General features: G+C 48.0%; 3 protein-coding genes across 5 annotated transcripts; 1 reads left to right on the forward strand and 2 right to left on the reverse strand.

Moving 5' to 3' along the window:
- Positions 1–1,788: 1,788 nt before the first annotated feature.
- On the reverse strand, positions 1,789–6,344 carry alg8 (ALG8 alpha-1,3-glucosyltransferase). The gene is made up of 13 exons (XM_040182537.2): positions 6,209–6,344; positions 5,448–5,526; positions 5,166–5,359; positions 4,319–4,428; positions 4,015–4,082; positions 3,808–3,934; positions 3,631–3,734; positions 3,398–3,518; positions 3,181–3,320; positions 2,958–3,097; positions 2,790–2,887; positions 2,420–2,492; positions 1,789–2,337 (listed from the first exon to the last, which is right to left on the reverse strand). Exons 1-13 carry the CDS (start codon positions 6,289–6,291, stop codon positions 2,112–2,114), a joined length of 1,563 nt encoding a protein of 520 aa, XP_040038471.2. The 5' UTR covers positions 6,292–6,344; the 3' UTR covers positions 1,789–2,111.
- An 88-nt stretch (positions 6,345–6,432) lies between these two features.
- ccdc90b (coiled-coil domain containing 90B) lies at positions 6,433–11,626 on the forward strand. Of its 3 annotated transcripts, none has more exons than XM_078107116.1 (9): positions 6,433–7,179; positions 7,263–7,379; positions 7,456–7,559; positions 7,675–7,776; positions 7,971–8,012; positions 8,107–8,178; positions 10,677–10,730; positions 10,856–10,970; positions 11,078–11,626. In XM_078107116.1, the coding sequence occupies exons 1-9, from the start codon at positions 7,125–7,127 to the stop codon at positions 11,131–11,133; spliced, it is 717 nt and encodes a 238-aa protein (XP_077963242.1). In that variant the 5' UTR covers positions 6,433–7,124; the 3' UTR covers positions 11,134–11,626. The 3 variants fall into 3 exon arrangements, with proteins under 3 accessions (XP_077963242.1, XP_077963244.1, XP_077963243.1); XM_078107117.1 differs by having other exon boundaries at positions 6,993–7,179; positions 7,678–7,776; XM_078107118.1 differs by lacking the exons at positions 10,677–10,730; positions 10,856–10,970; positions 11,078–11,626 and adding an exon at positions 8,360–8,380 and having other exon boundaries at positions 6,985–7,179; positions 8,107–8,268.
- On the reverse strand, positions 11,627–22,601 carry pcf11 (PCF11 cleavage and polyadenylation factor subunit). Its single transcript, XM_078107113.1, has 17 exons — positions 22,190–22,601; positions 19,356–19,481; positions 18,919–19,101; positions 18,447–18,671; positions 17,426–18,336; positions 17,040–17,214; positions 15,528–15,903; positions 15,312–15,440; positions 14,067–15,226; positions 13,923–13,989; positions 13,708–13,827; positions 13,506–13,626; positions 13,124–13,307; positions 12,855–13,010; positions 12,614–12,706; positions 12,313–12,348; positions 11,627–12,236 (listed from the first exon to the last, which is right to left on the reverse strand). The coding sequence occupies exons 1-17, from the start codon at positions 22,421–22,423 to the stop codon at positions 12,012–12,014; spliced, it is 4,521 nt and encodes a 1,506-aa protein (XP_077963239.1). The 5' UTR covers positions 22,424–22,601; the 3' UTR covers positions 11,627–12,011.
- Between the last annotated feature and the right edge of the window lie 3,651 nt (positions 22,602–26,252).

Genomic DNA, 26,252 nt, shown 5'->3' on the forward strand with positions numbered 1-26,252 from the left:
GACGTCTACAGGGAGGTCATATGGACGTCTACAGGGAGAGAAGGTCGTATGGACGTCTACAGGGAGAGAAGGTCGTATGGACGTCTACAGGGTGAGAAGGTCGTATGGACGTCTACAGGGAGAGACGGTCATATGGACGTCTACAGGGAGAGACGGTCATATGGACGTCTACAGGGAGAGACGGTCTTATGGACGTCTACAGGGAGAGAAGGTCGTATGGACGTCTACAGGGAGAGACGGTCTTATGGAAGTCTACAGGGAGAGAAGGTCGTATGGACGTCTACAGGGAGAGACGGTCTTATGGACGTCTACAGGGAGGTCATATGGACGTCTACAGGGAGAGGTCGTATGGACGTCTACAGGGAGAGAAGGTCGTATGGACGTCTACAGGGAGAGAAGGTCGTATGGACGTCTACAGGGAGAGAAGGTCGTATGGACGTCTACAGGGAGAAAAGGTCGTATGGACGTCTACAGGGAGAAAAGGTCGTATGGACGTCTACAGGGAGAGACGGTCGTATGGACGTCTACAGGGAGAGACGGTCGTATGGACGTCTACAGGGAGGTCATATGGACGTCTACAGGGAGAGAAGGTCGTATGGACGTCTACAGGGTGAGAAGGTCGTATGGACGTCTACAGGGAGAGAAGGTCATACGGACGTCTACAGGGTCAGACGGTCATACGGACGTCTACAGGGAGAGAAGGTCATACGGACGTCTACAGGGTGAGAAGGTCGTACGGACGTCTACAGGGTGAGAAGGTCGTATGGACGTCTACAGGGTGAGAAGGTCGTATGGACGTCTACAGGGAGAGAAGGTCATACGGACGTCTACAGGGTGAGAAGGTCGTACGGACGTCTACAGGGTGAGAAGGTCGTATGGACGTCTACAGGGTGAGAAGGTCGTATGGACGTCTACAGGGAGAGAAGGTCATACGGACGTCTACAGGGTGAGAAGGTCGTATGGACGTCTACAGGGTGAGAAGGTCGTATGGACGTCTACAGGGTGAGAAGGTCGTATGGACGTCTACAGGGTGAGAAGGTCGTATGGACGTCTACAGGGAGAGAAGGTCGTATGGACGTCTACAGGGTGAGAAGGTCGTATGGACGTCTACAGGGTGAGAAGGTCGTATGGACGTCTACAGGGTGAGACGGTCGTGCTGTATGAGAAACATGGAGCAGATTAGATGAAGTACGGTTGAGTCAAAACAACTTCCATTTTTATGGCGTTTAATTTTTTTCTGGCAAAATGCGATTTTTAGAGCCATGGACTAAAAACAGTGAAAAATCATGAAAACCGGCCAAAAAGGCAGATTTCAATGATTAACTGCAGCGTCCCGTATTCTTCAAATATTATGAAAACATTCATCAAAGTGTTCAGTTCGCATGTTACGATGTTGGTGAAGTCATTTGAGGGTTGTGTTACTTTGCAAGGTTCATTCGCCCATTTCTTCTCAAAACAGTAAGATATGAACCCGACTGAGGATGCGTGGGGACGTTAAACCAATAATGATCCAGTAGAAGCATTTTAGGAGAAATGAGCAGAAATGTCTTTTTCACAAAATTCAAAATGGCGAAAAATCTACTTGGCAATCGTGGAATGAAAATGAGTTTGTGCGCCGACGTCAGTCGGGGGGAAACCCGCCTGATTTCTATAGAGACATTTCTTTGCAAACTGAGACCCCAAATATCCAAATTTTTCACCAATCCTGGTATGCATGTCAACTTTAACAACTTTTTGAATATTTATCATATTCAAAATTCCTTGGAGAGAATAATGAAATACAATAGGTTGTTTCTTTCAGTTACATTTTGGTCCAACTGATGTTTTATTTATTAAAACCAGGAAGTAGATCTTCATCAGTCCACAAAGCTACAGGTTGAATACTGACACTTCCTGTTTGAGACGGAAAAGCCTCACAAGAACGTTTTGGCTTCATGTGACGTGATCCATGTTTGGTCAATAGTCGAGCAGAAGAAGAAGAAACAGATCACCAGCAGAGTTTTTTGAATAACGAAGAGTTGCTTCCTCCGGATTGTTCAGTCAGTGACTCGGTGCCTTGCTCAGGGGCACATGGGCAGGACGTAGGTGCGTGGGCTCCAACCTGTGACCTCTCACAGCTGTTTGGGCTTCTCCTCCGGCCTCAGCAGACTGACGTACAGACGCAGGAAGGAGTGACAAACGCCCACGGAGCAGTACACCGAGGTCACCAGCAGGGGGAGGAAGGGCAGCGTCTGTTGCCACGGCGACAGGGGCAACGCCACCTCGCAGGTGATTGCCACGGCGTTGAGTCCCAGCAGGTAGGCGTACTCCAGAGGACGGAGCAGCCGGCCCGGACCGCTGAGAGAGTCAGATGGTTACTGAAGGACGCAGCAAAGCACTCTGGGTATTGGAGTTCTATTCAAACCAATCATTTCTTTACCTGTGAAGTTTCCTCAGAGCAGTGAAAGAGTAGATTGTGAACATCAGCATCAGAAGCACTTTGATGGGAAACTCTGCAACGTAATGATGTCATTATGACATCACACCGACCAGGATGCAGAAGAAGTATTTACAGATATTTTACTCCAGTGTGAAAATACTACTAATACCACAAAGTAAAACTACTTGCAGTAAAATTGTTCCTTGAATTAAAGTATATCGGCATATGTGTAAAATGTATTCAAACTGTCTGTTGTACTATTAGGTACTCCAATATATTCATATCTAGTGGTACATGTACAGCAGAAGTACTGTGAGCTGGTCTGTCGTTACTGACAGTTATTGATAACCAGCGATCAATCACTTCCTACCTGCGGGGGTGAAGAGCAGCGGGAACAGAGAGTAGTGACCCGTGGTGGTCAGAACCAGAAAAGTCCCAGCATCCTCTCTGTTCTGCACCGCCAGGATGCTGCAGAGAGAGCACAAGTCACTGAGTACACAGTAGTACACAGTAGTACACAGTAGTACCGTGGAGGTACCTGAGGGGCAGGATGGCGAGCAGGACGGCCTTCTCGTGGACGTGCCAGCCAAACAGGAAGGAGCCCAGCGAGCAGATGAGCAGCACGCGCAGGAAGGCCCGAGGCCCCCGAGGCCCCCCCCAGAGGGACAGCAGCGCCGGCTGGGGGGCACAACTCTTCTTAATTATCAACCAACTACTGCGTTTATGTACTACACTCTCCTGCGTTTCTATTGGTTCCTCACCAGGATGGAGAGCAGAGTGCACACCAGCGTGACGGAGGGGGTGACGGAGGGGAGGACCGAGTGATGGAACTCTTGAACCAAACCGCCGGTCATGGAGGCTCGAGGAAGCTCCGCCTCCTCCAGCAGCTTCAGGCGGACGCCTGAGCAGGTAGACGTTTGGTTACAGGCGACATGGAGGGAGGAGCTAACAGCTGATGATGTCATCGAGGAGTCTCACCCAGCGTGGACAGGCTCTTGTCCAGCACGTTGTACAGGGACCAGAAGTTTGGGGCCCAGTAGGCGTGACAGAGGCCCCTCTTAAAGGGGAAGAGACGCGACAGCACCTGAGGGAGCTGACCCTGGGGGGGGGGGGCACAGTGTGGAGACACGTGTGTATTATGGGGGGGGGGGACACACGGTGTGGAGACACGTGTGTATTATGTGTCCATGAGAAAGAAACACCGTCCTCACCATAGCAACGAAGGGGCCGAAGGACAGAGCGCAGACGGAGGTCACGATGGCGCCCAGAGCCAGCAGGCGGAGCGGACTGAAGCTGCTCCACCTGACGGAGCCGTCTGCACACACAGTTATGTAGTCAGGTATCACGCAGCAAAAGGACTGTGTCTGTGAGCGGGGGGGGGGGGGTACCTCGGTGGTCCTGGGTGAAGCAGTAGCTCCTCAGCAGGTAGACTCCGTAGGCGGGGGCCATGTACAGGTAGATGTGCTTCAGGTTGAGCAGGATGGAGAACAGCAGCGCCCCCTGAAGGTGTCGATGCTGACGGAGGAAACAACATCCAGAGACAGAGTGAAGGGACTCGAGCTAACCGGGGGGGGGGTCAGGTTGTGAGCACCCACCTGCAGGTGTTTAGCCAGCGAGAGAAGCAGGAAGCCGAACAGGAAGCCGTTGTACTGGAAGTGAAGGTCTGAGAAGGTGAAGGACAAGTGGTGCCAGGAGATGAATTTAAATAAATGCATTAGAGGCGTCTTAGTTCGCCGCGCTGGTTTAATGGATCACGTGTGTCCCTTTACAGGCGTAACATCTCCCGCCCCTAGAAACAGGATCCACTTTTTAGGTATTTTTTGTTGATGTTGGATGTTACAAAATGAAATGCATTTCTGCTGACGTAGCTGCTTTTAAACATGGTGGTGCTGAGGATACGGTCGACCACGAGGAGGCCGAAGTTCCAGAGGAGCAGAACGGCGAGGACGAAGGACGGACGGCTCAGGACGTCCCGTTGTTCTTTCGGCTCCTGAACGCACCTGCAGCACCTGGAGGACACGACCAATCAGGACAGAGATAACGGAGAGAACCCGCCTCTCCATAGACCACTTTACAATAAATCATCTCTGGCCAAATAAGGACAATAACAACCCTGTACTGCTGTGATGCTCTTTCCTCTTCTCCTTTTACAAATTATTATTATTGTCTCTTTTGGAAGGTTATTCTTTTGTTTCAGTTTATTTAACTTAATTTAATTTAATATTTCTATCTTATTATATTGTATATAATGTGTATCTTTTTATTCTATTTTCTTCCCTGTACATGCTGCTGTGATACCAAAATTTCCCTCTTGAGGGATCAATAAAGTATCAATCTATCTATCAATCAATCAAATGTCTGGATACACTTTCATTTAGTAGGAGGTCTCTTTGCTGATAGACGTTATTTACTTAGATGGAGAATATAAAAGCATCTTTTCTCCCTCAGCTTTCAGACCGAGGTCAGTTTCCTGTCTTAGAATCAGGAGTTTCACAATAAAAGCACAGTTAACTATAAACAAACTTCTCTGATCAGTCTTACAGCCGTCATGTCTGTCATGTGACTCGTCCCCCTGTATTTGTAGCACTTAAATTGGACTTATTTTGATGAAATTGGACTTTCGTGTTCTTCTGAGTTTGTATCCTTATGGTTGAACTATGGTTGTACTTGTTGTGTACATGCGTAACGACATGTGATGTGATGTATTTGAATGCGCTCAGAGGTGATGGGGGCCGAGGAGACTCACTCTGTGGCCCCGTAGATGAAAACCCCGTCGGTGAAGACCACCGACAGCCTCTGGAAGAGCACGGCGCCGGGGCTGACGTAGTCCAGGTTCTCCACCCGCAGCATGTTGCTGTCAAAGTGCTGAGCCACGTGGGACAGACTCCACTGGAACCAGGCGAACAGCGGCGGGTAGTCCAGCGTCCACACAGACGAGTTCTGCAGGGACAGAGGGACACACTTGCTGGCTGGGCCTGGTAAAGAGCGCTCAGGAGGTGGTGCTAAGATGTAGCAACAAGCAGCTGACCTCGTGGTACCACCGGGACACCGGCAGGCTGTGTGTGATGGCCAACCAGTTCCTGTGCACCTCGAAGTCTGTGGAGTGACTGAAGGACACGAGAAGGTTCCTGAGGTCAGTCCAGTCTATTCATGGTTCTACAGCTAAATGTGAGCGCAATCCTTCATCGGTCTGATGGTTCACAGGAATGTAACGTTCAACTACAATGATCGAAGTCACTAAATATTCAAGCCTGGATATGCTTATTGTATTAATCCAGAGATAATCCGGACTGATGAACTCATGTCTCGTTTAAAATCTCAAACAAACATCTTAACGTCTAATAAGAGATTTTCCCCTGACGTTTGGCGAAGACTCGTTTATTATATTTCAGAGCAAAAACAAAGCTAACACTTGCGTGTGTTCGTGTTAATGATTTATTTTTAATAATCAGTGTATCGCTTCACATCAAAGAAACGGCGCCATCTTGACGCCATTAGCTACATTAACCTGGAAGCTAAAAATACGTTGATTTAAGTTAACGTTACACAATCAATCTTCATATAAAGTATAATATCGATATAAAATGCACACAAATAGTAGATCTAATAGTTCCGCTTGAAACAACGATGCGTAAACAACGTCCTTAACGTTATTCATTTGCATCATTTTAAGTCTGATGGCTAGCAGCTACCACTAGCTGCTCAGCTAACAGACCGATAAGAAGAGACAATCGTCCCGGAGCGCCGCCGTTAACTGCAAATGTTCCTCAACGCAGTATTTCCACTCACTATGCGTTGATAAACAGACATTTCAGCAAAGAAACGCCGAGTGCTAACGGCGGAAACCAACTGCAGCTCCCCGCGGCGGCCATCACCGTAACAGTGACGTAACCGGATGCAAATCAAATAAAGCTTTATTGACAGGTTCGGTGCCGGACAGAATGTGGATCAGCTTCTTCCGCTTCAAAATGTAATGTGTATAAATCAGGAAACATTTATTGCCATAATATGTCACATACAAGGAAGGGGACTTGGCGGTTGGTGGGTAACAGCAGACAGTAAGACAATGGACGACAAGACAAAACATAATGCTATGGGTTAGTAGTATAGTACAGTACACAAATACATTTACATAATAAGTAAAACGGTAAAAATGGAAGTATAATTCATGCTTTCTGTTTCTATATACCTGTTTTGTATTAATGATGAACGGGTAAAACGTACAAAACTGATATGTCATTGATTTATATTTAGTTATATATATGATTTTTGTTTTGTTTAATATTTTGTTTTCAAGTTTTTGAAGTTTCATTTTATGAAAAGCAAAAATGATTAGGATGTGAAAATACTCAACAACAAGAAGGAAAGTTTGAGTAAATATGGTAAGAACAATATATTTGTTTCGTAAATGTACAATATCGGCATAGTTTGAAATGTTTATGAAATATCGGCTTTCAAAATGTCTTTATTAAGTGAGTCCTTTTTTCAAAAACATTATTTATTTTTTAGTTTTCTGGGTTTTTGGAACAACGACCACAGTAACGTTACGAAATCCGACGGTCCCCGAATGCAGCATCAAGTCACTGATGTGACATCCGGCTTGTTTCCGACTGTTTCCGGTCTGTGTCGGCTGAGAGTTCCGGGAGTTTCACTGTTTAGTTAATTCAAGTTTATTGAAACTTATTACAACACAACAGTATCGGGGATGAACGCGCTGCTTCGGCGGGTCACAACTGGAACCGGAACCGGAACCTGGCGATGTGAGTACGTTTATAAAGAGACGAAGAATAAAAGAAGACTACCGTTCGGATCCTGTGGTTGTGTATCTTTATGCGTGTGACAGGTTTCCACGGGACTCCCTTGATGACCTTTGACCTGAGGAAGGTGGAGCTGACCCCTCTGGAGCAGCGTAAACTGACCTTCGACTCTCACGTGATGGTGACGGAGCTGCAGAGCAGCGGTGAGAAGAAAGTAAACAACAACAGTCAGTTTAGGTTTCCATGGAAACATGTTAAAAAAACCACGTGACTGTGAAGGTTTTGAAAGGCGTCAGGCGGAGCTGGTCGTCTCTGCTCTCGTTACCTTGACAACGGCCAACATGGACGTCGTCTACAAGGACATGGTGACCAAAGCCCATCAGGTAGGAGTACTACTACCTCCACCTTAGAAGTAACCAGTAGAAGTACTTCTACCAAGCACACACCTGTAGGGCCAGTAGAGGTACTGATGGTGCATACTGTGATTTGTGGGTGGAGGAGATCACAGTGCAGCAGATTATGGCTCATCTGGACTCCATCAGGAAGGACATGGTGATCCTGGAGAAGAGCGACTTCGCCAACCTGCGATCCGAGAACACGGTACGCAAATACACATACTAATGTGTACTTATGCTTACTGCAGATTAAATATGTGATTAAGGTAAACCCAAAAAATGTAATCAATCATTCTTAATACAGAAAAATGACACACTTGCTAACTAGCTATTAAGCTAAGATGCTAACTAGCTCTTAAACGAGTGAAAGTGATGAAAGTGATTCTTATTTTCTTGTAGAAAATGAAGCGAGAGTTGGAGCAGATTCACAACCGTCTGAAGGTCCCAACGTGTTTTAATACTTGAGTATATTCATATTCATTTATGTTTCTATTGATCAGATTAAATAGAATTTAATGCACGTGTTTGGTTTCAGGAGGAAAGTCAGAAAGTTCGAGCAGAAACCAAACTGGACATAAACCTGCAGAGCAGCAGGATGAGTGACGTGGTGAGGAAGAGGAGGAGGAGGAGGAGTCGGTCTGTCAATGCTTCTCCTCTTCATCACAATGTTGATGAAGTGTACATCATGTCTTATATTGTATGTCACACACACTCCCCACCCACTTTATCGGGTACATCTGTTCAACTGCTGATGAGCCAATCACACGGCAGCACCTCGATGCCTTTAGGCCTGACGTGGTGAAGACAACTTGCTGGAGGTCAAAGCTAGCATCACAACGGGGAGGAAGAGGGTTTAATAGAAAGTACCCAGTGAGCACCACCAAGGAACGCACAACAATGCACACCACCACCAAGGAACACACAACACCACCAAGGAACGCACAACACAGGGCTGCTGTAGCCCTGCATAGGAGCACACCAGGAGCCCCTCCTGTCAGCTAACAGGAAACAGACCACAACTCACACAGGCTCACATCAGTGGACAATAATAATATATTTAGTTTGTAATGCACTTTATATTTAAGAAAATCCCAAAGTGCTACATGATAAAACAGGTAAGTGCTGACAATAAAAACACACGGAGAGTTTGAAAACAAAAACAAAACGAGTTCACTCAAAAGTCTCCTAAACAAGCATCCCCAGTCTGTGGTGTCCTCAGGTGGTCAGCGAGAGGTTCCACAGACTGGTGTCCTCAGGTGGTCAGCGAGAGGTTCCACAGACTGGTGTCCTCAGGTGGTCAGCGAGAGGTTCCACAGACTGGTGTCCTCAGGTGGTCAGCGAGAGGTTCCACAGACTGGTGTCCTCAGGTGGTCAGCGAGAGGTTCCACAGACTGGGAGCAGCTGAGCAGAAAGCCCGATCTCCCATAGTACGGAGCTTTGTCCTGGGAGGTTTTAAAAGATGTGCTGAGGCAGATCGGAGGGTACGTGTTGATGTCTGTGGGGTGAGGAGTTTCTTGAGGTAGGGGGGGGGACTTCACCATGGATGCACTGGTGGGTAAGGAGGGAGACCTTGTACTCAACCCTGAGTGAGACAGGAAGCCAGTGGAGTGATTTGAGGATGGGGGTGATGTGCTCATGTCAACAGGATCCTAGCAGCGCTGCTCTGGATGTACTGCAATTTCTGGAGGCTTTTCTAGGGATCCCGGGGAGGAGCGCATTACAATAGTCCAGCCTGGAGGAGACAAAAGCGTGGACAAGCTTTTTCCTTTATTATCTCCAGGCAGGCGGTCAGAGTGGATAATGGCAGGGCAGCAGAGGGGGTTGGGTTTGTCCTGAGGTAGAGTTAAGTGTCATCAGCATAGCAGTGGAATGAAATTCCATGCCGGCTGATGACATGGCCGAGGGGGAGCATGTAGATAATGAACAGGGTGGGGCCGAGCACTGAGCCTTGAGGGACACCACAGGTGACATTGTGTGTCAGGGATTTAGCCTCTCCCAAGGCGACATGCTCAGTTCTCCCGGTGAGGTAGGATGAGAACCACTGATGGACGAGGTCAGAATGACCGATAGTGGAACGTAGACGGTGGAGGAGGATGTTGTGGTCCACAGTATCGAATGCTGCAGTCAAGTCCAGGCGGATGAGAAGAGATGGGGAGCCAGCGTCTGCAGTCATCGGTAGGTCATTTGTGACCCTGACCAGGGCTGTTTCTGTGCTGTGGCCGGGGCGGAAACCAGATTGAAATTTCTCGAACACGTTGTTTTGCTTTAGATGGTCCGGTCCTGAAGCTGTGCGGCAACTACTTTTTCCAGCACCTTGGAAAGGAATGGAAGGTTGGGTGGTTTTTTAGAAGTGGCCTGATGACAGAGGTCTTCAGTGTTGATGGAACATGGCCAGCCCGGAGGGAGTGGTTAATGACCTTTGTACAATAGAAGATTGGACAAACGGTTCCTGGTCTCATGAGTCTCATTCCAGCTGAACATCCAGATGGTCGGTCAGAATGTGGAGTAAACCACATGAAAGCCTGGATCCATCCTGCCTCGTACCAACGCTTGGGGCTGCTGCTGGTGGGATGGGGCATTTTCTTGGCTCGTTTTGGGCCCCTTGGTACCCATCGAGCGTGGTTTGAAGGGTTGTTGCTGACCATGTCCATCCCTTTAGGACCACAGTGTCCCATCTGATGGACCATGTCACAAAGCTCATATCTCAAAGATGACGAGTTCACGATACTCCGATGGCCTTGAAGGCTCCACATCTCAATCCAGTGGAGCCCCTTTGGGACGTGCAGTGACTGCGTGACGCTGTCACGTCAAAATGGAGCAACATCTGTGAGGGACGTTTCCAACACCTTGTTTTTAAGTACAACACCAAGAATCAAGGTGGTTCTGAAGAAGGGGTCCAACTTTCTACCAGCAAGGTGGACCTGATCACGTGTGTGTGCTCATACTGCTCGTCATCAATATGTCTGATAATAAATCAATACAAGTATCGGAGTACCTCGATGATACTTTTCTGTGGATCAATAAGCATATTTATAGATCAATCGGCTCCTTTTTCATCGGACAGAAATGTCAACAAATATCTTCTCAAAGATGTTTTTTTTGTAGTTTATCGAACAGGAGAAGAAGCTGATGGAGGCGGGCTCAGAGTTCCATCACAAGGTAAAGTACTACTGCACTGGTGTACTAGCATACAGTACTGCCATACTAGTACACCCGTACCCGTAGTAGTACTACCATACTTATACCCCGTATACCCTCCGGCTCCTCTGATTGGTTGCTGGCAGAAAGCCGACCTGCAGAACGACAACATGGAGATCAACAGGAACATCGACCTGCAGGTGGCGTCGCTGAGGACGGAGCTGGAATCCCTGAAGCTGGAGACCATCCGCTACCTGGCAGGTACTCAGTGAGGGAGTACTACTTCAGCTGACGTTTGTATTGGTGTGTAGTAGAACGCCAGCAGTGTCCTGGTTCTGTGGTAACGTGTACGTGTACTGTGTTCCCAGCCACGGTGTTCTCCTGCCTCGCCATCGCTCTCGGGGTTTATCGCCTGTGGAGGTGAAGCAGCTGGGACTTTAGTCCTCCTTCCACACAACGTAGTACTCGGTTAAGGGAAAGTACGCACAATAATTAGTGTACTTGTACCAAAGTACATTGACTCAATACAGGATTTTGAATAGAATATGTAGTATGCAATAAATACAAGTACCTCAACACTGTTCTCTCTCACCTGTATGTAAGTGTGCGTGTTACTTATTATGGTACACAAACCTCAGAGGTACTTTATGGGAAGTAGAACTAATAAAGCGCTTTTAATTTGATTTGTTGAATGTAAAAACAATCGTTTTGTGACGTTTAAAGTAAAAAGATGAACAACATGTTGGACTTTATCGTTATAATTGTGGACAAGCTACAATGTCAGAAATGCCACAGAAGTCAAGCAGAATTGGAGTAGAAATATTCTGTTACCATGACAACACATCCTAATGAAACGAGATAAAACTGATCTGAAGACTTAAATGTTCTAACATGTCCAATAAAAACACCAGAACCACTTTTAAGGTCATTAAACTTTTATTTTAGCCTCCAAGAACAATCACGTTGACAAACTGAGTTTCAGACTTTTATTGAATAAAAAAAGAAAAAAAAGGAAAAGACTTCTTGGTGGTAACATTCCTGCAGCCTCGGTCGTCCAATCAGATGATGCTTACCGTTTGCAGCTACGCCCCCGATAGCACCGATCGATCAGGTTAGGATTCAATCACCGTTACACCAGAGTACCAAAAATACTTTAATCCATAAATTAAATCATTTACATCTCAGCCACAAAGGAAACAAAAAGCATTTCTTGTAAATAATCAGACCGTAGAAAGGTCCGAGCATCCCAATACCAAAACGTATTGAAGTTAAAGGACACGCTAAAAACACGCCTCCTCGGGGTCACGCTTTGTTCTGATAACAGCCGTCCGTTAGCACCTCCTCCTGCTTCACCTCGGGCGGCCCGCTCACCTCAGACTCCACTTCCTGTTTGAGCGAGGAGGCGGGGTTAGCGGTGATGGCACAGGAAGCGCGCTCCCCACCCCCTTCGGTCTTTATAAAGGCGCTCAGCGGGTGGTCGGCCAGCAGCTTGCTGGGAGACGGAGAGACGTCGACGTAGGACGAGGTCTGAGGAGCAGATTATTGATCAGGATCATAAATACTAAATGTATTTATGGATTAAATACCGCAATCTCATACTTACATTTTTATAATCTTCAAAACAGGCGGGATGGAAGTTCTGAGGAGACCAAACGTGCAACAATTAACTTTCTAATCCGTATAATCATTAGACGTTTGTTAGCGACGTAGCACTAATTAGCTCTAAATGATGGTCATTTAATTAAGGCCAAATTGAAAAAAAATTCACACAGGCAAAATAGTTTTTAAACCGTATCTACAAATAAATTGATTCCGACTTAAATTATAGAAATCCCATTTGACTTTTATTCTGAATATTTTAAATCGGCATATTTTTGACACAACTTGTCAGAGCCCCCCGGTACCTTGTCATCGTCCCGGATGGCGTCCTTCAGGAACCAGTCCTCCTCCTCCTCCACCCAGTACGTCTCGAAGGGCTCCTGACAGATCTCACACAGCTGGAGGAGCAACGCAGTAGTTTATTAGCTGCTCAACTGGCTCATTGGGACACACACATACACACACACACACACACACACACACACACACAGTCACACACACACACACACACACACACACACACAGTCACACACACACGGATCTCACCTCCCCTACTTGGTCCTTGGTGGCCTTCACACTCATGAACTCCTTCTCCTTGGCGGCAGCTTGACTCTTCTGGACCTCCTCCTCGTTCTCCTTCTCAAAGAAGTGACTCTTGGCGCGCTCCTCCAGGTCAGCGATCTCCTCAAACTCCACCCAGTCCTGATGGGGAGGCGGGAGAGGGGCAGGGACACAAATTTATTTTCCTCCATTAACCCCCTGAATTTGGTGAGTCTGGATGGGCGGTGTGATGCAGCCTCTGCTCGCTCCCTCACCCGCAGGCCGTAGTACCAGCGGCGGTGCGTGATCTTCTTGCCGGCCACCTTTCCCGCGTGGTTCTGCCTGAAGTGCCAGTCCAGGTGGTCTGCGTACAGGTCTGTCTGAGCCGCGGTGAACCTCATGCTGCACAGGCAGCACTGGTTCCCTGAGTACAGCTTGGTCACCACGCTCTCCAAGCGGCTGGGGGGGGGGGGGGGGATTATCAGTTAGCAAGTTGAACAGATCATAATTCATCTCTAATATCTATTTAATATTCTGTGTAAAGGTGTGGATTTTCTTTAGTTCACTGAAGGCATCACAGGATTACTGAAAGGAGCCAATGTTGCTAGCGGCTAACGTTGCTAGCTCTCAGTAGCATCCATCAATCCAGCCACTCACTGCTTCATGTCGTCCACGGTGAAGCTGGTCAGGTCGGGGATGTCGTCATCGTCCGCCTCCTCTACCTCCTCTTCCTCCTCCTCCACAGTGGGCGGAGCTAGTGGAGCTATGGAAGTGGGTTCTGGGAGGAATAACGGGTAAAGATGTTACTTCACAGTGGCTGCAGCATGGCAGCGTGCATTTAAAGAGGCGGTCAGCTGACCGGCAGGCGTCGGCGTGGCGTCTGGCTGAGACGGCTTGATGATCCCGTTGGAGATGAGCTTGGTCAGAAGGTCGTTGACGTCCACCTGGCCAAAGTGGTTCTCCGGGGCGGCCTGCGATGCTGGAGGGGGACAAACGACCAACGGGTTAGAACCCCATAACGGTTGTGTGGTTTTGGGGGGGGGGGGGGGGGGGGGGGGGGAATCAGATACTGACTCTGCTGTCCGAAAGGCACTGGGTTCTGAGGCAGGAAGTTCTGGTTGTGGTTCCCCAGCATGTTGACCTGCAGAACAACACAGAAGCCGTCACATATCCACTTCACTGGAAGTTTGGTCATACGTGTGCTCGGGTGCCACTCACCGGCCGCTGCATGCCGAGGGCGGAAGTGGCTGGGTTGTAGAAGGGGGCGGGGCCTGACTGGCTGAAAGGCGGAGCCTGCTGCATGTTGAAGTTCCCGGCTGCTTGCAGGTTCTGCGCTGGGAAGGCCATGGGCCCGGCGGGGAACTGGGGGTTCATTGGCTCCGGGAACCGCTGAGGGTTCATATTGAAGTTCTGTTGGGGGGCGATGGAGCCGTCATAGATGGGCGGGGCCATTGGCCTCATGGAAGGCTGCAGGCCAAACCTCAGCGGGTTCTGTTGGCCCGGGGAACACTCGTACAACGGGGGCCCGCCCTGATGCGGCACGTCGAAACGGGGGCCCGGCTGAACGGGGGACTCGAAGCGCATCGGCCGCTGCTGCTGGAAGCTCATTGGTCCAGAGCCGGGGGCCATGTTATCGAAGCACCGCGGCGAGTCAAAGCGCTGCATCGGGCCCTCAAAGTGACCCGGTCCGGGACCCGCCCCCTCGAACCTCATAGGGGGTTGATGACCAATGGAAGAGTCGAATCCTCCGGGGCCCTGAGGGTGGGGGACGCAGTCGAATCGGCCCACACTGTGAGACATGTGGGGCATATTGTGATGAGGTCCGCCACTGTCGAATCTGCCGGGCCCCGGGTGGTGAGGCCCCTCGAACCGGGCCGAGTCGTCGTAATGCCCAGGGCCTTCGTACCAGCCTGGGAGGTGCGGTCTGGCAGGTCCCATGTGTCCCGGCCCGTTGTACCGGTGTCCTCCATCTTGCGGCGGCGTGTGACCCGGGGAGACAGAGGCTAGCGGGCAGATGCGAGCAGGCCCCTTCAGGATGGACTTGGGGGGCGGGATGTCCAGGTTGAGGGGACCGTCGTCCGAGTGCTCGCTGTTGGGGCTCTCGAAGCGGGGGATCGGACTCGTCTCCGCCGGGTCCTTCTGGTGCAGCGGAGAAAGGCGCTCACGTTCAAACCTGGGCGCCGCCTCGGGCCCGACCGGGCTGGGACAGCTCCGGTGGACGACGGCCGAGGGGGGGGCACCATCTGGCCTCCGGGGGTCTGGCAGCCTGCTGTCGGCGGGGAGGCCGTAGCCCCGCGGCGCATCGTAGCCGCTCTTCTGCTCCTCGCGCTCGTCAAAGCGCGGCCGCTCCGTCAGCGGCGAATTCCACTCCCGTTCACCTGGAAACACAGAAGTAGTGATGAAGAGTCACTAAAGATCCCTGAAACAATGCAATTGTGACCTTTGACCCTGCAGATGACTCACTGGCTTCTCTGGGGTCAGCCCTCCTCCTGAAGCGAAGGCCAGGCAGGGACTTGAGCGTGGGGAACTCCTTCCCGTGGTTGTACTCCTCGATGAGGCGCGGCTCGTCGTGCTCTTTGCTCCGCCTCTCGCCTGAAAGTCGCAGACAAAATACAAAGTTCTGTTGCTAGGGAAACAATCCTGTTGCTAAGGAGACCAGCCCCCCTGCGCCCAGCTCACCTTGCCGGTCCCGTTGCGTCCGGCTGTATTTGGGGTGCCCGGTACTTTTCCCCGCCTCCTCGCCCTCCTCGGGACTCTCCTCGCCCTCCCACTCCTCCCCCGCCGCCCGGTGGGCGACCTGTGTCTTCCTCAGCTTGGACTTGTGCTCGTAATACGACAGCTCGGCGGCGTCCATGTCGTCCCGGGGGGGCCGCGGTGTCTGTGCCAATGGCGGCGAGCTCAGTAACTGCAGCTTGCTGGGGGGGGGGAGGTCGTCGTCCCAGCTGTCGGAGCGCTGCTGCTTCTCCTCCTGGTACTGGAAGAAGTGTTTGATCTGGTGGGCCATGTTCAGGAAGTCCTCCTGGGAGATCTCCCCGCTCTCCAGGCGCTTGCTGGCCTGCAGAGAAACACATGGACCTGCAGTTCATATCTGACCTGGAGGCAGCTAGCATTTGAGCTAATGACCCTAGCATCACTTATCCTGGGGCTCTGATTGGGTCGACCCATTCTGCTTGGTGTTACTTTTGATTCAGATGTCGAATATTTGATATCCATGCGTTGGATAAGAAGTCCTCCATATGTGTTATTGGGGGTGTCAAGTTACAAAATAAAAATGGCACCTTTTGAAATTCATTAATCCTAATTAAAGGTTTTATTTTCTTCTAAAGGCTAAAACGTATAAATGAACGACGCTTTTATCCAAAGCGACTTACACTACATCTGTAACACATCAGGTCAGGTGTCTTGCTCAGGGACACTTGGACTTGGGACATGGAGCAGCCGGGACTCGGACCACCACGCCGACCCCCTCATCACTTTAGAAAGCATGTATCTTAGACACAAATGTCACATTTAGCAGGATGTCTTGTATACAGAGGACAGCGGTCCTCTGCAGGTAGATGGTGACATGGAAGTAGCATAGCAGCTAGCAACATGTTCCGGGCACTACATTTGTACCAATGGAAGGAGATTAGGGCTGCAACGAACCATTATTTTGATAATCGATTCATCGGTCGATTATTTCTTCAATTAATCGATGTATCGGATAAAACAGCATTAAAAAGCTTTGACTTCCAACCCTTAATTCTAAAACAGAACCGCAAATTCACAGTGAAAAAATACTTCACAAAGTACAGGTTGCTCCTTGAACATAATTTATAAAAAGTAAATACAAAATTCAGAAAATTTAACAGGATTTGTTTTAACGTCAGAACTTGTTCTCTATACAGAACACTCAAACACACCCCATGTTCACTTGAAGCTTATTCATTAATTACCATCATTGTAGTGAAACTTAAGTAAATGTATACACCACATTTAAGTAGAGCTAAAAATCAACCAAGTGCTATGAGATGAGAAATAAATGCATTAGAGGTTTCTTAGTTTAATGGATCACGGTTTCCCTTTACAGGCGTAACATCAACTACCGTATAACCCACAGTATATGCGCAAGCACACTAGACTACCGTATATGACATCAACACACACATATATTTGTCAGCGGTGGGGGGGGGGGGACGAGATGACTCCTACCCGTCTCAGCAGGTCCTTCTTGGAGGCAGAGTTGAGGACTTCGGGTATCTGCAGGTTGGCGTCCACGCTGAGGCGGTGCTTGGGAGTCCGGGGGGCCGCAGGGCGAGTCGGCGTCCCATAGGGTTTGTGTCTCTGAGGCCCCGGCTTCACGTGGGACTCCTCCAACAGCTTGGGACTGAAGAGGGAGCAGAGGGGACTTCATTAGCAGCTCTGGTTCTGTCCCTCTGGGTTCAACACACTTACTACAAGTTGCTTTGAATAAAAAGTGTAGTCATAGATGACATTGGACATCACAAACACCTGGCACTTCAAGGTGGGGTGTCGACTTTTTATACCCACTGTAAAGAATATTATAAAATATCAAGATAATTCATCTAAACACTCACTGTTTGTTCTCCTCCCAGCCGCTCCTCCAGCGGTGAGGAGCCTCCTTGGCCTCCTTGCCTCCTCCCTCGTGGCTCCTGGGGGAGTGGGAGTCTCTGGACTCGGAGTGGCGGTCCTCCGCTGGCCTCTTGGACCTGCGGCCCTCCGACTGGTTCTTTTTGGGCGGGGGCCGGTCCCCCCGACTGGGCTTGCCGTGGTCCGGTCCGACCCGGCGGGGCTTACCAGGTTTGTGGGACGGTGACGAGGAGCCCCCCCACTTGGGCGAGCGCCGCTCCTTCCTCTTGGGGGAGGTGGCGTTGGGCGAGCGCTTCCTGGCGTGCGTGCGGGCGTTGCCCCCGGCCTTGAACTCGGGCTTCTCAGCAGAGCCGTTGGCCAGCTTCCCCTTGCTGGCTCTCTGGGGGTCGAGGCCCCGAGGCGCCTCCTCTCGCTCCTTCTTGTCAGGGCATCTCTTCTTCTCCTTCAGCTCCTCGTCCATGGCCTCGCCGCTCGTGTCCTGTGGACGTTTCTTCAGCCGGGGATCCTTCTTGGTGCCGTCTGCTGACTTCTGGATCTCAGCCTCCATCTTGTTTTTAGTCTGGAGGGCTCTGGCCATCGGAGACGGGGACTTGGACTTCTTCTCCTCCGGCGCCTCTTTCCTCGGGGTTTTCACTTTGTCTGGCCGGGCAGATTTCTCTGGCGTTGCTGCTGGACTTGCGGTCGCTGCGAGTCCTTCTTTCTTCCCAGCATGCTGTTCTTTGGGCTGGGAGGGAGTCGGGGGGGCGGTGCGGTTCAGCCGGGGGTCTCTGGTGGGCAGTTTGGCCTCTGCCTGAGTCGGAGGAGGAATCCATGGACGGACCACAGGACCAGCTGGCCCACCGGCCTTCAGCACCGGGGTGGAAGGGTGAGTGGATGTCGGGACCACGAAGCCACCGGCCTGCAGAAGTTATTTATACGGAAATGGTTAAAGACTTGATACTAAAAAACAGGTTTCTTCCTTAAAGTTAAAAACAGTGACTAGGAGCAGATCTGAGATCTGGTCCCTACCAGCTGGGCCTTGGTCTGCTCCAGTTCCAGCTCAATCTTCTTCTGCTGGAGCTCCAGAAGCTGCTTCTGCTTGGCCAGCAGCTGCTGTCTGATCAGCTGCTCCTGGGTCAGGCTGGATTGGCCGGCAGTGGCAGCGGCGACAGGGACCGGCTGAGGAGGCGGAGCCACGGGCGGAGTTGGTGGCGTTGTGTTAGCGGCAGCCGGCTGAGAGGGAGACTCATCGGGCTGGTGACACGAGGACAAAGAACATCACAAGGACGTCAGCGAGAAGCACTAGAACACATAACGAGCCGCTGGGAGGAAACGAAGTGACCGATGACAGAAGTGAGCGCGTTCAACATTGATGCAGCCGGCTGGGTGGGTTTTACTGTGAACGGTACAGTTGGTCTGGATCGAGCACAGATGAGTACTTTCTGTGGACTGCGCATGTGATGAAAAGGGGGCGGGACCAGATCCACGGGCGCATACACACCTGCTTTAGGAACTTGGGGTTGACGTGGATGCTGGCGTTGACTGTGGGCGGCAGCGGCTTGATGGGCCACGCCGGGTCCACCGAGTTGACCCGCACGTCCAGCGCGTAAAGCTTCTTCAGGGGGAACACGTCCTCCCAGGTGGAGCGCAGCTTGAACAGACTCTTCCTGGTGCTCTCATCCACCTAGAAGAGAGGACATGACTTGGTCCAGACACCAACCACTACAGCACGCCACTATGTTAGCAGAATGGTTCTTTAAGATCAATGCATGTTATGAGCCCAGCCTCCCTCAACATTTATGATTTAGAAGTAGACAGGAGCAGAATGCAGGAGACCATATTGAGAAGCAAGCAACACAACAGGAAGAAGTGAGGTGGGCTGCTAACAGTTAGTGCTTTAAATGTTTGAAAGCCAAGCGGCAGCAAAGAGAACTGTACCTTTTCAAAGACACATATAAATGAAGTGATTAGGTTTTTAGCAAACACTGCAAGGTACTCTCCGCCAACATTCTTCACTATGGAATCCACTAAGTACAAAACCGGGAGCTTCTCGGCAGATGGGGCCTGGAGCAAGAGAACTCGACAAGTTTAGAAAACAACAGGGGTTAAAAATAACATTTCATAACAAAGGCTCAGAATCACAGACGTGTCCCCCTCACCACCCCAAAAAACCCCTGTGTGGACGAGACAAAAAGTCCTCTTCAAAAACACGCCAGTAAAGTCCTCTGGAGTCGCTCAGTTCGGTTTCTGCATCTCAGGAAGTCAGCGATCCTTCCCCAAAGAAGGGGAGAAAAACACGCAGGTCCCAGATGCATTTGGGGTAAAAAGAAAAAAAGAAAAAAAAAAAGCAGGTCACTGAGTCCAGTCCTCGGGGGCCACTTTACCTCCAAAGAGGGCTTCTTCCTGAAACCACTCTTTGTACGTTACCCAGGCGACCAGTCGGTGAGCTGCACTCTTTAGCATCACAATGAGAGTTTGGGTCAAAGTTTTAACCTTCACAAGTGTTTTTTGTGTTTGTTTGTTTTTAAACACGTCGATGTGAGTTTTAAACTTGAGCAGAGGTCTGCTGTTGCTAAGCGCCGCAGCGGCGTGTTCAGCCGTGTCAGTAAATGGAAACCAGAGTCGTATCAATAAATTACACTGGGAAATAAAAAATGACAAAAAGCACATTTCACATTTTTTATTATAACATTTTAACCATTCAATCACATTTCAATAATTCCAGCCTCACTATTGAATTAATGCAGAGAAATTTCTTTTTTCCGTGTGTGACTGAGGCAAATTGCTGACTATAGAAGAAGAGGCCACGCCTCCTGTGGCCAACAAATAGCTACCCGATGATATTTATTAACAACAAATTGAGAGGAGAAGAACTTCGACGTGGTCTGTCCTCAAGCAGCAGATGTGAAGACTTAATATGACGGATGCTCAAAGTAAGTCTAGTGGCTGAAAATAATCAACGCCATGAAAGTCAAAATCCACCATAAAGTAAACATGTTATTTAACAGTATTTATTGTCAACAGATTCCAGCTTTCTTTCTGGAGTTAAAGCTGTTTTTTTAAAAGGGGAGTTGGTTGTTTTTCTAGAATACAAGGTAACGGATGGATAGAAGTTATATTGCCACATTTATAGTAGAAGAATATCACCGGGAAGGTTTTTAAAGCATCGTGTTCATTTAAGACGTCGGCTTGCGGCACCAGAAGTGACTAAACAGACGTTGTGGTAGAGACCTGTCAATCAGCGTGTAGCCCCGGTCTTTATGGTCCGTTTGACTCTAAATGGACCATGATGTACCAAATGAACATCATGCGGTGTTGACAAACGTGAAACTAGAGACTGAGACCATAAACTCATGTTTACAATATTTACTGAGGGAATAAATCGAGAAGTAGTCATTTTCTCAGACTTCTATGGGACCAGAGTCTCCGCCCCCTGCTGGTCACTACACAGAATTGTGTCACACCCACGTGGGAGAACATTTTAGTTTTTAGGGGTGGAGGGCATTTAGAATGGTTGGGGAAACAATAAGTAATGTTAATTCATACATGTCAAATCTCAGGAATATAAACATTTAAAACTACTGCAGTAAAGTAACTTTGATGAGGGAAAGTAGTGAGACTCACGCGGACGGTCGGGCGATGATTTGGAGGTGTTGAAGTGGGATATCTTATTGTGAAAGTTTAGAATTGGGTTCCCGGATATGTTGACAGCGTTGATGGAGATTTTGGTAACCCTTTAACCAATATTTAATCCCAGCAAAAAACGATGTTTACAATGATGATGGACGACTGTCCATGCAATAGCAATTCACTGGCGTCCTTTAACAGACTCGAAAAGGTAAGGAGCTAACGCTTGAACACCTAAATCACCTGATCCATCACTACAATGTTTGTCTTTACCTGATAATTAGGAAAAACCTGTACGAAGTTCTTAGCATTTCTCTTAAAGTAACTTTCCTGTGGTTATGGTTAGTATGTAATAATACACACACACACACACACACACACAAACACCTGAAATGCTTTGACGTGTATGACTTACCATTACTTTTTCAAGGCGATTTTTTCGTCAAATTGCGCATGCTCGTGATTGGTCAATGCTAGTTTAGGCTGCCCGGATTAACGTTAACTAAATTAACACTACGTTCTGATGTTGCATTAAGAATGATATTTTTAAACAAGAGCTGTGACCACTTTGGAAACATTTGAATGGCTAGCTTAAACGTAGTTTTGTCATACACGTATTTAGTCAATTTTAGACTTTTAGAAATAAAGTTAAACAAGGATTACAAATTATTTTACGGTGGATGTTCACTTCATCGTGGCGCTGTTTTTTATTTAAAACTAACGTCAATCCGTAAATGTAATTTATATTCGATGGAAACCAAGCTTTTCACTGTTATACACAGAATGTACGTTAGTTAAAAGACGCAACTGAAACAACGGAATGCAGCGCAACTGAGGCTGCGTTTAAAGTGTTCGCTAGCCGCCATGTTTGTTTTAGCTAACGTTAGCGCAGCACATCCGGGGCCAACTAAGCTAACTCATAACACCCGGGTCGGTTGCTGCGGTTTGATGAAGCTAACACTAACATTAGCGTAGAACATCCGGGGCCTACTCCTACTGTTTATTAAGCTAACGTTACCCCAGAACACCCGCGGACTAGCACTAATGTTTGGTTAGTCTAACGCTAACTCAGCACACCAGGGGCCTGTTACTAACGTTAAAAACCAACAGAACACAAATTGAAAATATTCCATATTTATAAAAACCTTGCTTATTTGCGCTTCAATAATAGCGACGATATCCTTGGCGAAGTTGAGGTTTTCCTCCGCCAGGATGGTCAGCATGTTGATGTGAGGCTTGCTGTTGAACGTCAGGTCCTCCAGCGAGGACTGATACTCCCGGCACGCGTCTTCTCTCGCCGCGGTGTCCGCCATCTTCGACCCGGGTAGACCTACAGTTTCTCTATCGATACCGTGACCATTGATTGGCAGGCAGTCCATGGACTCATGTGGCTAACTGTTCTGGCCAGACTGGATCACGTTTAACATAAAACAATAGAGGTTGTGGTTTATTTCCGCCGTCGCCTCCTCGAAGTTCTCAGCGTCGTCCTTTCCTTTTTTTTTCAACGCCAACAAGATGGCAACTGGCAGTTGAAGGCCTTGTACGTCACACCAAATCGTTAGTACACCACGTGACATGTGTTCAGTCCCATTGGGTTGTTTTAGGCCACCTGGGCTGGGTCCTGGGCATTCATTGGCTCGGTGAAATAACTGCTAGATGAGTGAGCCAATCAGATGGAGGCACTGTGAGTTTCCGTTGCATAAGTTTTTAGGCCAAGTTTCACAACGCAGCACTCCGAGGCGGAGGCATGACGTCAAGGGGGCGTGTACGGGCCGTGTACTTTCTGATAGCTTTTACCGTAAAAAACAATGACGTCCGTTTTCTCGTCTTTCGTTTGGAACCAAAAACAAAATAAAATGACAACGTTTTACTTCCGTTAATCCTTTTTTGGTTTTTGCCTACAAAACGAAAATTCGAAGCGTTTCACAGTAAGAGTCAACGCAAAGGAACGTTTGTATGCTAGAAATCCGTCTGCGATGATGCGGTTACCAGGGTTACATTAGAAGAAAAGTTCATTAATGAATATAAATAAATAATCCTTGTCCGATGAAATATGTGGTAGCACACTGTATTGTATTTTCAGTGCAGAGAAAGGGGTTCTACCAAGTATTGAGCAGAATGCATGTTGTGTTGATTAAAGGGAAAAAGTCTAATAGTGTTCCCGTTTGTAAGAGTTCTTTTTGAATTGTCATTATGTATTAAATTGTGATCAACAATTAATCCCTCTTCCTTGTAAGTTTGTCTGGTTTCTAAATGAAATAAATACAATAAGATCTATACAAGAATGGTTTAAAATGAGCCCTAAACCTGACATGAAAGGGATATTGCATGAAACCCTTCACACACTGCTTGTCTTCTTTGACTGGGTCTTTCTTCTTCTTGGCTTTTTGAGAGAGATTTGCAGCCGCAGGTCTTTTCACTCTGGCAGTTTTTTCCCCCCAAGCGTTTTCAAACCAATTTCAAGTATGCGTGTAAAAGATGTCGAGTGTTGTTAGTCAATGAAAATGTCCCTTTTTGTCTCGTGTGTGGAGGCCACAGCTCAGTCAGTGTCCTCTATCCTCAATACAGAAGACGTTTGGGGACAGATAAGACCAGCGTGAAGCTCTCACCATCCCACAGATGTCTGTATGGCACAGCGCGTTGCTGCAAGCGGCATGATTTTATATGAGCAGTTTCTAGTGAAGATGTAGTCATGGTGATTGCCGGCTTTGTGAGTAAGAGGAGAGGGACTGAGTGACAGAGCGAAGGAAGAAAGAAAGTAGGAGTAAAAGGTCAGATCATTGTATCCTGTTGCAGAAACTAGAACATTTGATTGGTATCAAAGGAACTGCACTTCGGTGGTTTAAACCCTATTTATCAGATGGATCCCAGTTTGTGCTTGTAAACGGTGAATCCTCGAAGACCACCAATGTTGGTCACGGAGTCCCACAAGGTTCTGTACTTGGACAATTGTATTTACCCTGTAAATGCTTCCTTTGGGCGACGTTATCAGAAAACACTGCATAAACTTCCATTTATATGCAGACGATATTTAGCTGTATCTGTTGATCAAACCAGAGGAGACCGACCAGCTTGTTAGACTTCAAAAATGTCTCGGAGACATCTAAACTTGAATTACCTGCAACTCCCTGATGCTAAACTCTTGATTATAGGCCCAGAGCGCCTTCCAACTCAGTTGTCACGTGATACACTTTGGTACCCAGCAGCACCGTCAAGAATCTTGTCGTTCTCTTCAACCAGGATATGACCTTCAACTCTCATATAATGAAGACTATAAAGAGGACTGCCTTTTGTCATTTACATAATATATCGAAAATCAGGAACTTCCTGTCTCAAAGTGTTGCAGAAAAATTACTTCATGCGTTTGTTACTTCTAGACTGGATTACTGTAATTCTATCAGGCTGCTCTTGTAAATCTCTTAAGCCTCTCCAGTTGATTCAGAATGCTGCAGCACGTGACACGTTAACAAGAACTAAGAAAAGGGATCATATCACTCCTGTATTAACTTCTCTGCACTGGCTCCCTGTTAAATCAAGAGCAGATTTTAAGGTACTTCTCCTCACCTACAAGGCACTTGCTGGTGCCTCTGCATTTACAGACCAGCCCTTAGTTAAGCTGCTATGGGGACTTCTTAGGACACACAAGCTCCTCTCTCACTCTCTCCTTCTACAATACTCCACATCTCATTAATGTAGATTACTAATTCAGCTTCTTTGTGCTTTCTCCCCTAGCAGGTCTCCGTAGATCGTAGTTCCATCTGGACCCTGGTCCTGACTCCTGCCTGGCCCGTGGACATCTACCACTTCTAACACCATGGATATTTCCATTTCTATTGCTGTAAACATGAATGCAGCAAAATTGTTTCTTCTACGGAGTATTTGTGCTTTACCGTCTCACAGGTTTCCATGGATCATGGTTCTATCTGGACCCTGTTCCTGCTTCCTACCGTGGCCCTGCTGACACCTGCTGCTGCCATCATCATCATCATCATCATCATAAATATGAATCATATTACTATTACTGTCATCATAAACCAACATGACCCTTTGATCCTAAAGTCTTTGTGCTCTCCCTCCCCACAAGCTTCTGTGGATGGTGGTTCTATCTGACGGTGGTTCTCTGGATGGTGGTTCTATCTGACGGTGGTTCTGTGTGACGGTGGTTCTGTGGATGGTGGTTCTATCTGACGGTGGTTCTATGTGATGGTGGTTCTATGTGATGGAGGTTGTCCCTGCAGTGGTCCTGCTTACTACTCACTATTATATGAATCCGTCATATGAACTGAATGTCTTGTTCATCGTCTACATTGTTCATTCTGTACTCGTGACATCATTGTGGTCCATCAGGAGACGGATCCTCCTCTGAGGTTCACTGAGGTTTCTTCCTTGTTTGGGGGGAGTTGTTCCTGTGCTGATGTGAGGGTTTCGGGACAGAGGATGTCACATGTGTACAGACTGTAAAGCCCTCTTTACAAATGTGTAATTTGAGATTTTGGGCTCTACAAAATAAAATGAATTGAAGACCTCACTTGGTCCCTTAACACATCACAACGCTTCTACAGTGTGATGGAGAGCATCCTGCCGTATGCTATACATATAATACATATAGAAACATGAATGAATAGGTAAATGAAAAGAACTCAACACAAATCTATTTCCAGATGTTGAAGTGTCATTTTGCTTCCTGGGTGCTCCACCACGCAGAGGTCTCACTTCCTGCTGAAAATAGAGCCGAAGCAAGACAAACACAACCGGAAAAACTGAAGATATCAAATTAGCAAAAGAAGGGGTTTCAGAAAACTAAATGGAATATAAATACAAAATGTCTGAATGCTTTTTTTATCGATGACCAACAATCTAAAAAAACAGATGCAAAACAATTATCAGTCTTCTCTGACCATCACGTCATGCTATTTAACCGGGGAGCCGTTAAGGGTGGGGGTCTTGCTCAGGGACACTTTGACACGGGACATTGAGCAGCCGGGGTTTGAACCACCAACCTCCCTCTCTACTCCAAACGCCACAGTCTCCCAATCTTTAGTGGTTTATGTTTTAAATCAAATGCTGCATATCCATTCATCGACCTAGCTCCGTTATTGTCTTTCTTTCATTCCTGTACAACTGAATTGTTTCCTCTTTAATAACTCAACTTCTGGAAGAAATGCAAATTGTAAATCGGCTTATTTGATGAAATTGCACTTTCATGTT

The sequence above is a fragment of the Gasterosteus aculeatus genome, chromosome 7, assembly GCF_964276395.1.
Source record: "Gasterosteus aculeatus chromosome 7, fGasAcu3.hap1.1, whole genome shotgun sequence".
In the NCBI taxonomy this organism is placed as follows: domain Eukaryota; kingdom Metazoa; phylum Chordata; class Actinopteri; order Perciformes; family Gasterosteidae; genus Gasterosteus; species Gasterosteus aculeatus.

Excerpts from the sequence above, each read along its gene's own strand:
- ccdc90b (XM_078107116.1), top strand. The coding sequence starts at position 7,125 with ATGAACGCGCTGCTTCGGCGGGTCACAACTGGAACCGGAACCGGAACC. Across the intron at positions 7,777-7,970 it reads ACCTGCGATCCGAGAACACG|AAAATGAAGCGAGAGTTGGA; the intron begins GTACGCAAATAC and ends ATTTTCTTGTAG. Across the intron at positions 8,179-10,676 it reads GCAGCAGGATGAGTGACGTG|TTTATCGAACAGGAGAAGAA; the intron begins GTGAGGAAGAGG and ends TTTTTTTTGTAG.
- pcf11 (XM_078107113.1), bottom strand. The coding sequence starts at position 22,423 with ATGGACTGCCTGCCAATCAATGGTCACGGTATCGATAGAGAAACTGTA. Across the intron at positions 13,828-13,922 it reads AGTGCCTTTCGGACAGCAGA|CATCGCAGGCCGCCCCGGAG; the intron begins GTCAGTATCTGA and ends GTCCCCCTCCAG. Across the intron at positions 13,308-13,505 it reads ACCGTGGACGACATGAAGCA|CCGCTTGGAGAGCGTGGTGA; the intron begins GTGAGTGGCTGG and ends CCCCCCCCCCAG.
- alg8 (XM_040182537.2), bottom strand. The coding sequence starts at position 6,291 with ATGGCCGCCGCGGGGAGCTGCAGTTGGTTTCCGCCGTTAGCACTCGGC. Across the intron at positions 5,360-5,447 it reads TGTCCCGGTGGTACCACGAG|AACTCGTCTGTGTGGACGCT; the intron begins GTCAGCTGCTTG and ends CTGTCCCTGCAG. Across the intron at positions 4,429-5,165 it reads TTCATCTACGGGGCCACAGA|GTGCTGCAGGTGCGTTCAGG; the intron begins GTGAGTCTCCTC and ends CGTGTCCTCCAG.